This window comes from Globicephala melas, chromosome 14, assembly GCF_963455315.2.
Source record: "Globicephala melas chromosome 14, mGloMel1.2, whole genome shotgun sequence".
In the NCBI taxonomy this organism is placed as follows: Eukaryota; Metazoa; Chordata; class Mammalia; order Artiodactyla; family Delphinidae; genus Globicephala; species Globicephala melas.
The window spans coordinates 57,327,991-57,342,503 of NC_083327.1; the positions used below are offsets into that span (position 1 = coordinate 57,327,991).

Sequence of the window (14,513 nt, forward strand, 5' to 3'; positions counted from 1 at the left end):
CTTGAGGGGTCAGAGAAAGGTTTTGTGACGTTTGAGCTGGTACCTGAAGATGAGAGAGACTGAAGGAGGGTTTACTTCTAAAGCTCCAATGTTCTACAGTCACAACACACTCAGGAAATGATGGCATTTGTGTGGCACATTGGAGTAAACTGAGGATGCTGATTCCTGCTGGGGCAAGGGCTCTAAGACTGGCTGTCCCCAGGGATGAATAGGTCTGTGACTCAGGACACCTGTAAGCCATTTTGGTCACACCAGGTTACCAAGGAACACATTGTTGGTAAGTTCTGTAGAGTTTTGAGAGTAAACTGGTAGTTCTCAATTTTTTGTGACACCTTATAATCACCTGAGAGCTTTAAAAACAATCCATGCCATTTAAGTCAGAATCACCAAAGGAGCAGCCTGAACATGGGAATGTTTTAGAAGCTCTCAAATAAGGCTAATGGGAGACAGGTTGAGAACCACTGGACAAAATTTTCCTTCTCTTACCAGAACAAAACTGGCTAAGTCACACATCAAGTTTTGAAATAAAAATAAATTAATAATAATAATAAACTGGTAGATAATTAGAAATTAAATAGTGTCTACTTCTGTTTCTGGCCATGAAGGAGTAACAGGATGCAGAATTACCCTCCTGTTGTAAACTAGGAAACTTGATAAAACACAGAAAAAGCTATTTTCAAACACTGGACAGTAGAGGATTGTGATCCTTACAAGTAGGGTAAAAAATAAGGTGAGTCCTACCATTACCCAAGTTTTCTGCTGAAAGACAGTCTCTAGATTGCAGGACAGGGAGGGTGAACCCAAACAGAGCCTAAGAGTTTAAGATTAAGAGACTGGGAATTGGGGAGGACAAGGCAGCTGGAATTTGCAGAGCAGAGTCCCCAAGAGGAAAGAGCTAAGCAGAGAAACAGTTTCAAAAATCTGCCTAGGAATCCTCTTGAGTCATTTGTCCAACACAAATGTATGCATGCAAGATTGAAAGCGTGAGAAACTAAGCAGAATAACTTCCAAGGAAAGAACATTTATTACTTATTCAGTATTGTACTACAGGCCTTAGCCAGTGCAATTAAGCAAGAAAAAGAAATAAGCATGCAAATTAAAAAAAATTTTTTTTAAAAGAGGTAAAATTCTCTTTACGTACACATGACACATAAAAACCCCTGAGAAATTTACCAAAAAACAAAACAACAACAAAAAACCTCTTAAAGCTTACAAGCAAGTTTAGAAAGGTTTTAAGATATAGGGTCAATATTAAAAAATTAACTGTATTTCTATATACTAGCATCAAACAATTGGAAGTGGAATTTTTTTAAACTCCATTTATAATAGCATCCAAAACATGACATATTTAGGAATAAATAAAATAAAATATATGCAAACCTTTACTCTGAAAACCACAAAAGATTACTGAGAGAACATTCAAAAGGTTAAATAAATGGAAATATAGACCATATTTATGAACTGGAAGGCTCAATACTACAAAGATTGTCATTCTATCCAAATTGATCTGTAGATTCAACACAATTCCAATCAAAATCTCAGCCAGTTTTTTTTTTTTTTTTTTTTGTAAATGTGTTTCTAAAATTTTTTGGAAAAGAAAAGGACTTAGAATAGTCAAATGATTCAAAATTGGGTGACTTACACTTCCTGATTTCAAGACTTACTGTAAAGCTACAGTAAGTCATCAAGAGAACGTGGTGTTGGCAGAAGAACAGACCTACAGATCAATGGAATAGAACAGAGAATTAGAAATAGACCCCCAAATATATAGTCAATTGATTTTCAGTAAAAATTAAAACGCCAATTTAATTCAACGGAGAAAGGAAAGTCTCTTCAACAAATGTTGCTTGGGGAAAAAAATGAACCTTGACCCTTACCTCAGGCAGTATAAAAATTTAATTCAAAATGGATCACAGACTTAAATGCAATGTTTAGAACTACTAAACTTCTAGAAAAAACACAGGATTCCATCCCTGGTCAGGGAACTAAGATCCTGCAAGCTATGTGGCACAGCCAAAAAACCCAATAAAACAAAACAAACAAACAAAAAACCATAGGAGAAAATTATTATGATTTTAGTGTAGGCAAAGATTTCTTCTATAAAACACAAAAAGTGTGAAATAACAAATTAAGTTAAAATGAAAGTTTAAATGAAATAACATTTAAAAAATAATTTAAAAAACATTAAAAAAATAATAATTTAAATCACATTTAAAAAATAATTTAAGTTAAATGAAAAGTTAAAATGAAATAACAAATTAATCATCAAAATTTGAAACTTAAGCCCCTTGAAAGACATTACTAAGAAAATTAAAAGACATACTACAAAATGGGAGAAAATATTCACAATACAAATATCTGACAAGGGACTTTTGTGCATAATTTATAAAGAATTTAGTTATAACTCATTAAGAAGGCAACACAATAAAAATATAGGCAAAAAATTTGAACAATTTACAAAAGAAGCTATATGAATGGCCAATACACACATAAAAAATGCTCAACATCATTAGTCATTAGGGGTATTAATCATGCCTTTTTATTCTATATTATTAGGGGTATTAATCATGCCTTTTTATTCTATATTTTTTATGTTTTAGTATTTTAGGTCCTTGCTGACCCTTATAGCAATCATTTCCTGATCTATTGACCTTGTTATACCTGAATAATAATAAAACCTATATTTTAAAACACAGGGAAATTCAAATTAAATGCATAATGAAATAGGACTCCCTACTCATTAGCATAGATAAAAATGTTTTAAGATGTCAATACCTAGTGTTGGTGAGAATGAGGAAAAATTAGAATCCTCCTCCTTCATTGCTAGTGAGATTGTGAAATGGCATAATCATTTTGGAAGGCCGTGTGATAGTTTCTTATAAGGTTAAACATACATTTACCATAAGACCCAGAAATTCTGTTCTTATTCAAATCTGTACTTACTCAAGAGAAATGAAAAGATAGGTCCACACAAAGACAAGTACACAAATTTATTCATAATAGCTAAAAATTGGAAATCAAATGTCCATCTACAGGTGAATGGATAAACAAATTATGGCATATCCATAGTGATACAGAACAGATATGGACTGAAATACTACTCACCAATAAAGAGGAATCAATTACTGAAAAATGCAACAGTGTGGATGAATGATGCTAAGCAAAAAAGTCAGACACAAAAGCATACATACTGTAAGACTCCATTTCTATGAAACTGTAGAAACGGTCAATTTAATCTACACTGACAGATGATCAGAGGTTGCCTGGTGTTGGGGTAGTGCAGACTGACCAGGAAGGGCCACAAGAACAATTTGGGGGACCGACGGAAATATTCTATATCTTGATTGTGGTGATGATTCCATGAGTATGTGAATGTGTCAAAACACATTGAAATATAGACTTAAATGGGCAGAATTTAATGTGTGTGAACTATACCTCAATAAAGTGGATTTTTTTAAAACAGTGTCCTTGAAATAGAATCAAATTTATGTCAATCTTATTTATTATTCTTTTACCCATAATGAGGTAATATGTCTGATTTTTCTGAAGACATCATGAAAAGAAAAAAATTATATTTGGAAGCAATTACTGAGACCAGATGGTTTCCTGTTCTTTCAGGAGTTAAGACATTATTAACAGTATTGCTTTATATGTCTGTAAAGAGCCTTATCTCTGTGTACACTGTATTATTATGCATGTATAAAATACCACTTTATAGCAGTAGCTGTACTTTACAAATCTCTTTCTACGTGGCTTAACTGATAACTCTGACATACAGGCTCTCTTATACATCCCTCCCAATTCCGAAATTAGGGGGCTTTGGCTCACCAGCTTCAACACAAAAACCATGTGCCAGTTCAAGAATTCACTGTCTGGATGGGTATCTGCCCTGCATTTCCCAAGAAGAGGGCTGGGAACTCTGAGCAGCTGGATGGACGCCCAGGAAAAGACTGTTCCCATCACTGCTTTTTTTAGGGGCAATGGGCAAGATAAAATAGGACTGCCAGATGGCTACAACTCATTACTGCCTGGCAGCAGTCAGGGTGAAATGAGAGTAAATTAATCAGCATTCAGAAGGAATGAATGGCAAAGGGGTGATGTGTATTGATGCTATTTTAGCGCAAGTCAAATTAAACCTGTATAACTGACAACATGCATTAATCTCCCTATTGCCTCCAATAGCTGTGCAAATGAGCTCCTAGTTTCTTTATACAAACAGCTGTTATTTTCCTGTTACCACCTTGGCCAAAAGTTCTAGTAATGGCCTTCTAGGTTACCCTTAGTGATTAATACAAACTTGTGCATTATACCGACTCTGCTAAGGAAAGAATTTCGCCTATGTTGTAGCAGTGAATCTCTAAACTGCAGCTCTCCGACAGAAAGCAGGGCTTGTGCAAAACGATAGATTTGTCAGTCATCTGCAAACTCTCAGACTTAAATGAACACTGGATTTACTGTTTGGATATTGCAGAAGTCACAAGGATTTTTTTTTTAAGGGAAATAGAAACAAAATTGTGGGGTTTTTCTCAAAGAAAATTTAGATTTAGATTTCAAAGGTCAGCTATAAACCTGTGTAATGGCATTACACTGGATTATCTTCTCGGGGATGTATATTTAAGCATAATGTTATATTGCAGGAAAGGCTGAGTCTTAATTTACAAAAAAACCCCCATAAAATCAATTGATGATATCTGGGTTAAATTTAATTCTTGCTTGGGTAAAGCTCGTCTCTGACATAGAGTCTGCAGAACCACTTTCACCACCTCCCCCTAAATTAGAACTGCCTTTAAGAGCCTCCAAATAGCCAGAGAGACCAATGAGAAGCTGTCAGCCTCCTGAAATTATGGCAAGAAGCATAAACTAGAGAAATTAGAGCAATGTTCTCCAGCACTTGTCTCAGGCTTTATTCTTCTGGAACGTTTCTCTTCTTACCCAGCAGCAGACCCAGGTAATACAGATCTGAAGCTTATACATTTTGAAGGTCCCTATTTCAGAGAAAAAATACAAAATTGAAAACACAAAAAACTGGATGAAAGTGAATATTTACGTAGACTGAGAAAAGAAGTAAATTACAAATTTTAAAAAGCTGACAAGCAAATTTTTTTACATTCTGGAGTTTCTGTCAATCCTTCAGTTTTTTATTTTGGCCTCCACTGGGAAATTTCCCTCTCATCATATTTGAATTTTGGTATAATCCATCATTTTGAAACACACAAGAAATAACCTGAAATTAAGGAATTCCAAGAAGAATTAAATGTGCTTTTAATTGCCATTATATTATGTTGTGCTATATAACCATATAATCAAATTTCCCTTATATTACACACTCGGAACTTTCAGAAATACATGTAGTTTTGTTATTGGAACACGGGTTTCCTCAGGTCCCAATTCAGTACTCTCTTCTGTCCAGAACTGCCACACTTTGTCATGACAAGATCTATCATACACCCTAAAACGTAACCCGGTGCTTTGGGATCTTTAAAATGTGCAACATTACACAACGATGCACTTACTGTTTGTAGTATTATTGCTGATGGTTTTTATCCTCAGACACAGGAGTTCTGACAAATTCTATTCTACTCCATTAACACCAAAATGCATATTGTGTTTATAACTGTATACACTGCAGGAGAGAACTTTCCTCTTGACTGAGCAGGAATAAAAATCAAATCTTCCACTTATAATTCTACATGCATGAGATTTGGAAGAATTTTCCACAGCAGCTTCTGGCCTCATACATTTCAAACCCTATTTCTCTCCCACTTCCCACATACTTCCGAAGTTAAGTGCATAGACATGTTCAAATTGTGATACCGCCTTTTGTCCCTGAAAATTCGGGTCACAATGCAAAGAATTATAGCACAGGGGCTTGTAGGAGTACCCCTGAAAGTCATTGCTACACCAAGACAGCTAACTACAACTTAACTATATACAGAAATAACTGCAAAACACATAAACTTTCCACCAACCCAAATTAAATGTGTCCCCAACTCATCTTCCCCCTAGAGCTGTCCCCAAAATTTCCATGGCTGCTCCAACACTTCCTGCCATAAAGAGTGTGAAAGATGGGAATCTGGAGTGGAGAGATATCTATTGCAGCTAATACATCTTTTGTTTGCAAACTCTACAAAAACTAACACCACGTGTATATATTTTCGGTATCCCTCCCTGGGTCTTGGAAGGGTCCAGGCAAATGAGGGGTGCTGAAATTTAAACTTCATTAACTCAAATTAGCATATATCAGTCTCTGTTCTTATCTCTTATTTATATGAGAGATATAAAATAAGAGGTTATTTTATATCTTATTTGGTCATGTTGATTGACAAAAGCATAACGGGTGAATGGAGAGAAAAGCTGAATTGAACAGAATTTCCATCTCTGATGTTCTAAACAAGGAATTTTTGGTTTGTCAAAGTGCCCTCCCCTCCCTGGAGACCCTGGGGTGCAAACATTCATCCTTATACTACTCCCAGAGAGCTACCCTCTCCTGTCACAGCCCATTGCTAATGAAGAGAAACAGCTAATTTGTACCACCACCCCAAATAAGACAGGATTACAAAGAAACTGTCAGGTGGGCATGTTCCAATGACCATTTTCCCATGAACAAAATAAACTTGCAAAGAGTTTCATGAATGAGACAAGATCATTTTCCTATAAACAAAATAACTTTGTAAAGTGAGATGGGCTGAGACTTGAAGAGTTTAATGAATCAGACAATGTTCATGCTTCTTGAATTGTTGGGGCCAGTCTGTGCTAGTACAATTCACAAAAACTGAAGTAAAAAAGCCCCGTAATTTCTCAGAATAACTTGATTCCTATCCACCATTCCCTACCTAAGAATACCAATCCTATACTTTGATACTTAGGGTTAGGGTTGATACTCAGAGCACCAAGACAAATCTTATTACCTAAGGGCCGATACCCAAAAGCATGTTCTGCAGACCGTGATCTCCTGAGATTCTCCTGGCAACAAGGACTCAATGGTCCAGCAAGTTTGGGAAAGACGCATGCTGTATTCCTCTTGGGGATTCACAATGCGCCCTACCAAATTATAGGCTCTAAGAAACCTTGCAGTAAAGAAATCATCTTACCCCAGTATTCTCTACATTTATTTAACCATTTTCCAAGCAATGCCTAATAAAATGCAGTAGAATTAGTTTCACAGACCACCCTGTGGGCACATTTTCTTGAGCAACTGTCAGTGTTGTCATGTTTCTAGATCAGAGTTTCTCAAAAGTCTATTTTCTACCAATTTTCCCCTTTCTCAATGTGCTCCAGCCACAGTAGGCCTCCTTCTGCATCTCCTATCACACCAAAAATTTTCCTATCTCAGGAATTTTGTACTTGCTGTTCTCTCTGCCTAAAACTCCATTCTTCTAAATATGCTCATGGCTCCATCTTTCTTCTCATTCAAGACTCTGCTCAAAAGTCTGCTTTTCAGAGAAATCTTCTGTAATGGACTGAATTGATTACTCCACCAAAATTCGTATGTTGAAGCCCTAACCCCCAATATGAGTATATTTGAAGATAGGGCCTTTTAGGGAGGTAATTAAGGTTAAATGTGGTCATAAGGGTGGGACCCTAATCCAGTACAATTGGTACCCTTATAAGGAAAGGAAGAGAACCAGGGGTGCCCGAGCACAGAGAAGAGGCCATGTGAGGTAACAGCAAGAAGAAAACCAGCCATCTACAAGCCGAAGAGAGAAAAAGTCTAAACAGAAACCAGCCCTGCTAGCACCTCAGTTTTGGATGTCCAGTCTTCAGAACTGTGAGAAAATTAATTTCAGTTGTTTAAGCTACCCAGTCTGTAGTATTTTGTTACAGCAGTTCTATCAGGCTAGTACTCCTTCCCTGACCACCCACCTAAAAGTAACACTTCCTGTTAGTCTCTTCTCTCCTTGCCCTTTTTTTTTTTTTTTTTTCCTGCAGAGCACTTATCATGACTTGACACTATATCTCTAGGAGGTTGAGAGGCAGTAGAATATAATGGATAAGTGTTTGGGGTCTGGGTTCAAATTCCAACTGTGTCACTTTCTAGTGGTGTGATCACTGATGAGTTATGAAAGCTCCGTGGGCTTTATAGAATTGGTACTTACTTCAAAGGCATTGTTATAAGACCATAATGAGACAGAATATGGGAAGTGTTTATACTACTCCCTGGGGTGTATACTACTACACTCCACTGGAATGTAAGTTCCATAAAGACAGGGACTTTGTCATCCATGATTATGTTCACAGCCCCAAATCAGTGCCTCCAGGGCACATGTTAAACCCTCAATAAATATTTGTTACTTGAAATATGAATAAATGAAGGCCTGTAGACCTTTTCTCAAAGTTCACAAAGAATTTAAATTCTTCATTGTCACTTCCATGTCTCTTTTTATTGAAATAGTACCTTATAGGGCTTCCCTGGTGGCGCAGTGGTTGAGAGTCCGCCTGCCGATGCAGGGGACACGGGTTCGTGCCCGGGTCCGGGAGGATCCCACATGCCGCAGAGCGGCTGGGCCCGTGAGCCATGGCCGCTGAGCCTGCGCGTCCGGAGCCTGTGCTCCGCAGCGGGAGAGGCCACAGCAGTGAGAGGCCCGTGTACCACAAAAACAAACAAAAAAAGAGTACCTTATAACCTACCACTGCCACACGATTTCAGAGCCCTTATTTTTGTGTTGACTGTAACACTGGTGCCAAGTGATACTACTTTAATTGACATGGGCTAATGAGCCAAGTTCAGAAGGGCAGGTAACAAGGGTCAGAGAATATAGACTTTCCTACCCCAAAGGCCCACACTGGAGCAGTCCTTACTACATTTACAGTGAGCAGTACTTCATCAGCAAAGCATCACCCATATAATTAAATCAGAGCACTTCATTTAAAATTTGTTAGTTTCATTTGTATTTATTCTTTTGTGTTGGTTTTGCAGCTGCACATGAGTTGATCCTCCAGATATCAGTCAACAGCCCTTTGGCACCTTCCACTGACGGACTTCAGAACCTTCACTGCTCTGCGCCATGTCATTGGAATGAGTCATCCTTTATGGCTTATTCAGATGAATACAGAATCCAAATCAGAGGCCTGGTGGGTTTGGTATCACCTTCCATAGGTCACAGTTATCTAAAAAAGGCTTTTGTCCAGCTGTCACTAAGAGCATAATAGGTGGTATAAGAGTAGTTCCCTAGGGACTCACATCAACATCTGCAATCACTTGTGCCATAAACTGTCATGTAAATCAACAGTGGGCTCATTCACTACTAAGGAAGTCAACAGGAGAATTTAACCCCAGATGGAACATGTCCCTCTATTTTCACAGATGTACATTTTCCAGTGACATTAATGATTACACCCACCACATGGTAAAAAGCTAGGTAAAGAATCTGCTGTCATTATGGTAACGTATTGCACACTCTATGGAACCCCACCCCAAATTCTGGTCAATCAAATAGACTGATTACCAGTGTTTCAAACATCTCTATCCTTCTACCTGCCAGGCCTACTTAACCCAAGCAACCAGTGTGAATTTGGAAAAGAGTCTTTATTGATAAAAGCTCTTAAGCTCTAAAGGTGTTTAACAAATCCTAATATGTAATCTTCTAAAAGTTCCCAGTGATGTGATATATTTAATAAATTAAGAAAACCTTTAATACCAGCAACAAACAATCAGGAATTGAAATTTTAAAAGCAACGCTCTTTACAACAGCATAAAATATGAAATACGTAGGGGCAGATCGGACAGAAATCTATTTGCTGTTTACTGCTTAGGAAGCCAGCTGGGCATCCCAGAGACCCTCCCCATTCTTATTGTTTTATAGATTAGGGTGCTGACTTTACAGCTGGGACTAAGACTCTGCATGGCCATGCAGAACCCTTGATGGAAAAACGCAGGAGGCATTGACAGCAGCACGCCCTTCATAGGGCAGCCACTCACCCAAGTGGCCATGGGGAACAGGGTGACAACATGAGAAGAGAAATCAGCCCAAGGAGGTGGCTGCCAATCTCCCTCCCCAAGTTTTCCAAATCCTCCAGGAGGCCTTTTAATGATAGAAAGGATTTTTCAGTTGGTTTTAGTTTAGTAGACCAGTATCTTCAAAATGTTTTCACTAAAGCAGTGGATGGCAACTCAACTCAGTTTATAAACCAGCATCAACATAGTCTATTGTCCTTTTAATCTTTTCCCAGAAACTTGGTGGTTACCACACCAGCCACATCACTATCGTTCAGGGGGCACCTTCTACTGCTAAGGGTGGGCCACAGGACCGTGTGAGCAGGAAACAGCTGAGAGTACCAGCTACTAAAGCAGCAAGCACAAACTGATGCACTGGGGCAAGAAGGAACAGGGCCCGTATTACCATCCATTCCACCATTATGTCTTATGGCCATTCTCTCTCTCTCTCTGTCTGCCTCCACTCTCAGAGGGAAGGTACCATGACTTTTTCTTGTACATCCAGCATCTAGTCAAGAGGTTGGGTTGTAGTAGAATTAAATTTTTGTTGAATAACTGAATAAACGAGTATACCTCTCAGAAAAGCATTCGGAGTAGGACATATTAGGAAGAGATTTTATATATGGAAAGAAAATTGTTTCTCCTTCCTTGCTATTAGTTGTATAAACTATGTATGAAGGAAAATTCACTTTTTCTCAATACAGGTACATTAACATAGCTACTAATTAATATTTTCTCTGAAATTTAGAAAATGTAGGAAAAATTCTTCCTACGTCTGGGCATATATTGGTAGAATATATACAACAAGGAGGTTTGCTTAAAGTCAGGTACTTTTCATATCAGATAAACTGAATACAAAGAAATTTAGGTCTCCTGGTGTCATTCCCAACCTTGCCAGATAAATACTCATCTCTGGAATGGCCTGGGAGAATCACCTTTCAATTCCTCGACACTTTGTAGCTGAGTTACAGAGTAACCTGCCAGCAATCCTCTCAGAATTCATGGGGCTGTTTAAATAGAGCAAAGTCCACAAAAAGTTCCACTGAGATGTGCTGAGCAAAGGCCAGAGCCCCAGAAGAAAACAAGTGTGGACTCAGCGAAGCTGCCCTCATCTGAGGGCGAACCCCACCACCAGCCCGGGGTTGGGGGGGGATCGGTGGTCTGTGTGATATGGCAATGAGCCCCGTACTGTCGGAGTTCCTGAGAGAGCTCCCAGGCTGGCTCCTGCTCTCTGGCATCTTCCTGCCCGTGACTTTGCTGCTGTTCCTTCTCATTGCCTACTTCAGGATCAAGCTGATGGAGGGTAAGTGAGAAGCCACACACGGCAGGGGTTAGAGTCCTTTCCCATGGCACACGTTTGGAACAAGTCCGTGTACCGTCCATTTTTCTGGGAGGCCTGGAGCCACACACCTTTTTGATATGTAGGTGCTTCTCAATACGCACCCCTCTTAAGATATCTTCCGTGGTGAACGTGGCAAAATTTGATCTTTCCAGCAATGTGGATGACGTGCTAGGCTCTGAAGGCCCGCCGTGGGCACCCTTAACTGCAGCCCCTCGCAGACAGGCGAACTGTGAATCAGCAATTGGGACACGTGATTGCTTGTCTGTGTCTCTCAGGCCGATAGATTCACAAACATTACAACGTGTTTCTTGGTCTGCCATCTCAACCTGACAGGTGTGTGTGTGTCTGTGTGTGTGCGCGCACGTGCCCGTGTGTTCCTGTGTGTGTGCACACAGTCCTCATCCGCTGAACTTCTACTAAGGAAATGTGCCAACATTGTGCTATCACAGTGTTTGGCAAATGTCAAGCCTTAATGGGTATTTGATGGCTTGATGTAAATTTACCATGAAAATGGGGTCTTAAGGTTGAAAGAAAAAAAACAAAGCCAAACCAAACCAAAACAAAACCAAACCCTCAGGAAGTTTAAAGTGACTGGGACAGGAGAAGCTGGGTCCTGGATTGAGCCCGTTTATTCCGCTGTAATTGAAATGAATGAAACTGCACTGTGATTTGATAGACTATGTGTTAATAAGGTACCCAGCAAATGTTAGATTAATATGAGAGGTTAATAGCTATTTTAGCAATATCAAAAACCAGTAATATTTCTTAAGTTGGATGATGTCATTAAAGTACTAAAAACAAATTTGAAAACCCCTCCTCAAACCATCCTTTGCTTATATTTCCCTCCTCTCCCAATGGGATCTGTGTATCCTTTTTCCTGATTACATTTTCCAGTGTTAGCAGATTGACTAGACATGTTTTCATTTTTATGTGGATGTGATCCCTTTAATTCCAAATTTTCCTTTCTTATTAAAAAACCCCTGAGAACATGTGGTTTTTAAAATTATAGTTCTTTCTGTAGCTGCTTTCCTAAGGGCAAGTAATAATATCTTCTCTCCAGTTTGAGGGCAAATGAGAACACTTGGCCCCAAATAAGATATCACCAGTTTGAATCTCTATTTAGCAGCTCTCACTTAAAAACTGTAAACAGATGGTCAAATGTCATGTCATTAATCTTGCAACCAGGGTTATGGCAAGTGTGATCATTCCTATTTTGTCCCTGTAAAGAAAGGGACGTTGACAGATAAACTAGTGTGTTCACAGAACCCCCGATTCCTGCGTCCTGAAACAGGAAGTCATGTTGCCTACCTCATAACCCTAGTCCATCAGACAAGAGAGGCATTTTAAGATGTGATGGAAAGCATGTGACGGTATCATAATCATTCATCATTAATCCCCATACTTCAAGGCTTAGGAGGTAATGGTGCATGTAAATTTAATTAGTATGTAGAGAACATCAATCTTCTCGCAAAGGAAGAAAGAAAATTCTTTAACATCCTGCACTCTTCAGTCTGTGTCAGTTGCCTTGAGGAGTAGCTCTTAAGGTGGAGGTCTGAGTGTTGAACTTTCCACCACCAAACCCTTCATCAACCACTGCCAGGGACATGTCACCTCTCCTCGGGTGGAAGTTTTGATTATCTTATCTCCCCAAGTCCTGAGATTCCTAAACTGCTACTTCCGGTGCCGCTCAAAATACTATCACCCCGATCATGAACAAATTGCTTGCTAAGATAACCAACATTGCCAAAAATAGTCACTATGGAAAAGAAATTGTGTCTCTTGAATGCCTGAAAGTTTTTGTATGAAGCCAGATGTAAAATAAAATAAAATAAGGCCAGGTAAGTGATCAGGTTCTGGCCTTCAGCAACTGACATTCTGAAACAGTTAACTAAAGTATGGAAAATGTACAGCGTGGCTAGGCATCTCTCACCGAACTTTATACATAGGTTTTGATAGTCAGCAATCCAAAAGGAACCAGATAAGCATTTCTAAAAGTCAAGAGTAAGTTAAGGGTTAGCAGAGTGAAATTGTTAAGATCTCAGATGACAGAGTCAAACCAGATGGAGGTTTGAATTCCAGGTCTGCAACAATGGCCACACTACCTAATCTCCTGAAGCTTCAGTTTCTTCACTTGTGAGATAGAAATAATAGCAGGACACAGCTGTAGGGTTGGTGCGGAGATTAAGTGAGACAATACACGTAAGGTTCCTAACAGTGCCTGTTCTGAACAACCGTTGGTCATTATGACCCCTGCTGACTTATAAATTCTAAGAAGGCAGTGTTTGTGTCATTATAATAACTATTATTAAAATATATCTAGTAGCTATTATTAAACTTAAAGATAAAATTATTGATCTTTATTTAGAAATAAAATTAATTATATAAAATTTACTTAAAATTAAGTCAATTACCCAAGGTCACTCACCGAGAAAATGGTAGAGACAGGATTTGAACCCTGGCTGTCTGGCTCCAGAGCTAGCTCTCTCAGCCAAAACACTACCCCTGGAGTATTGAACACAGAGTAGGTGTTCAGTAGGTATCTGCTGAATGGAGGAATCCTCTTGGCCCAGGCAAATAAAACATCACCAACATGAGAGCCAACAGTGTGAGAATTGAACAAGGCAAGAATTTGATAAAAGTTTTGAAGGGACTCGATCAATCTCTTTCTGTAACAGGGCTAATTACTGATGATGGTGATTCCTCTGCATAAAGACTTAGCTCTGAGTCAAGAAGATTACATTTCTTCACCTGTGGCCCAAGAAGGAAAACTTCATGGCCTGCAGAATATTCTACAGTTACAAACTCAGATGTTTTCATGGCCATCTGGCTAATCTCACCTGTCTAGTCTCTGCACTGTCCTTAACAGACCCATTAAAATGAAATGATGGACAAATTGCAAGCTCTTTCAGGAGAAGGATAAATTATTTCTCTAGCTCTCTTCATTGCGCCTAGCACAGACATTTGGTTCACTTGGTAGATATAACTCATTGAGGAATGATGGGTTTTCTCTTGCTTTCTCTCCTAGTTTTCCATTTTCTAGTTCTCTTCTTTCAACGTCATTATTCAGGTCACCCATTTTCACTCTAGAATTTGTATCCTGGCTCCTCATTCAAAGCACTTGTTGTGCAGTTAGCCTTCAGTAATTAAGAATAAGGGAGAAGAAGTTACTCATATTTCAGTGAGTCTATAATCTAAGGCATGAGCTATCTCAAGCAATACCTTTGAATGAGCAATCAC

General features: G+C 38.8%; 2 protein-coding genes across 2 annotated transcripts in view; one reads left to right on the plus strand and one right to left on the minus strand.

Moving 5' to 3' along the window:
- Positions 1-14,513, plus strand: part of SMLR1 (small leucine rich protein 1) — a 193,897-nt gene that overhangs the window by 177,841 nt on the left and 1,543 nt on the right. The window contains 3 exon segments of the mRNA XM_030853651.1: positions 10,171-10,234; positions 10,982-11,033; positions 11,035-11,237. Of these exon segments, the coding sequence (XP_030709511.1) occupies positions 10,171-10,234; positions 10,982-11,033; positions 11,035-11,237 (319 nt within the window).
- Positions 1-14,513, minus strand: part of EPB41L2 (erythrocyte membrane protein band 4.1 like 2) — a 319,453-nt gene that overhangs the window by 36,377 nt on the left and 268,563 nt on the right. The window lies entirely within an intron of this gene.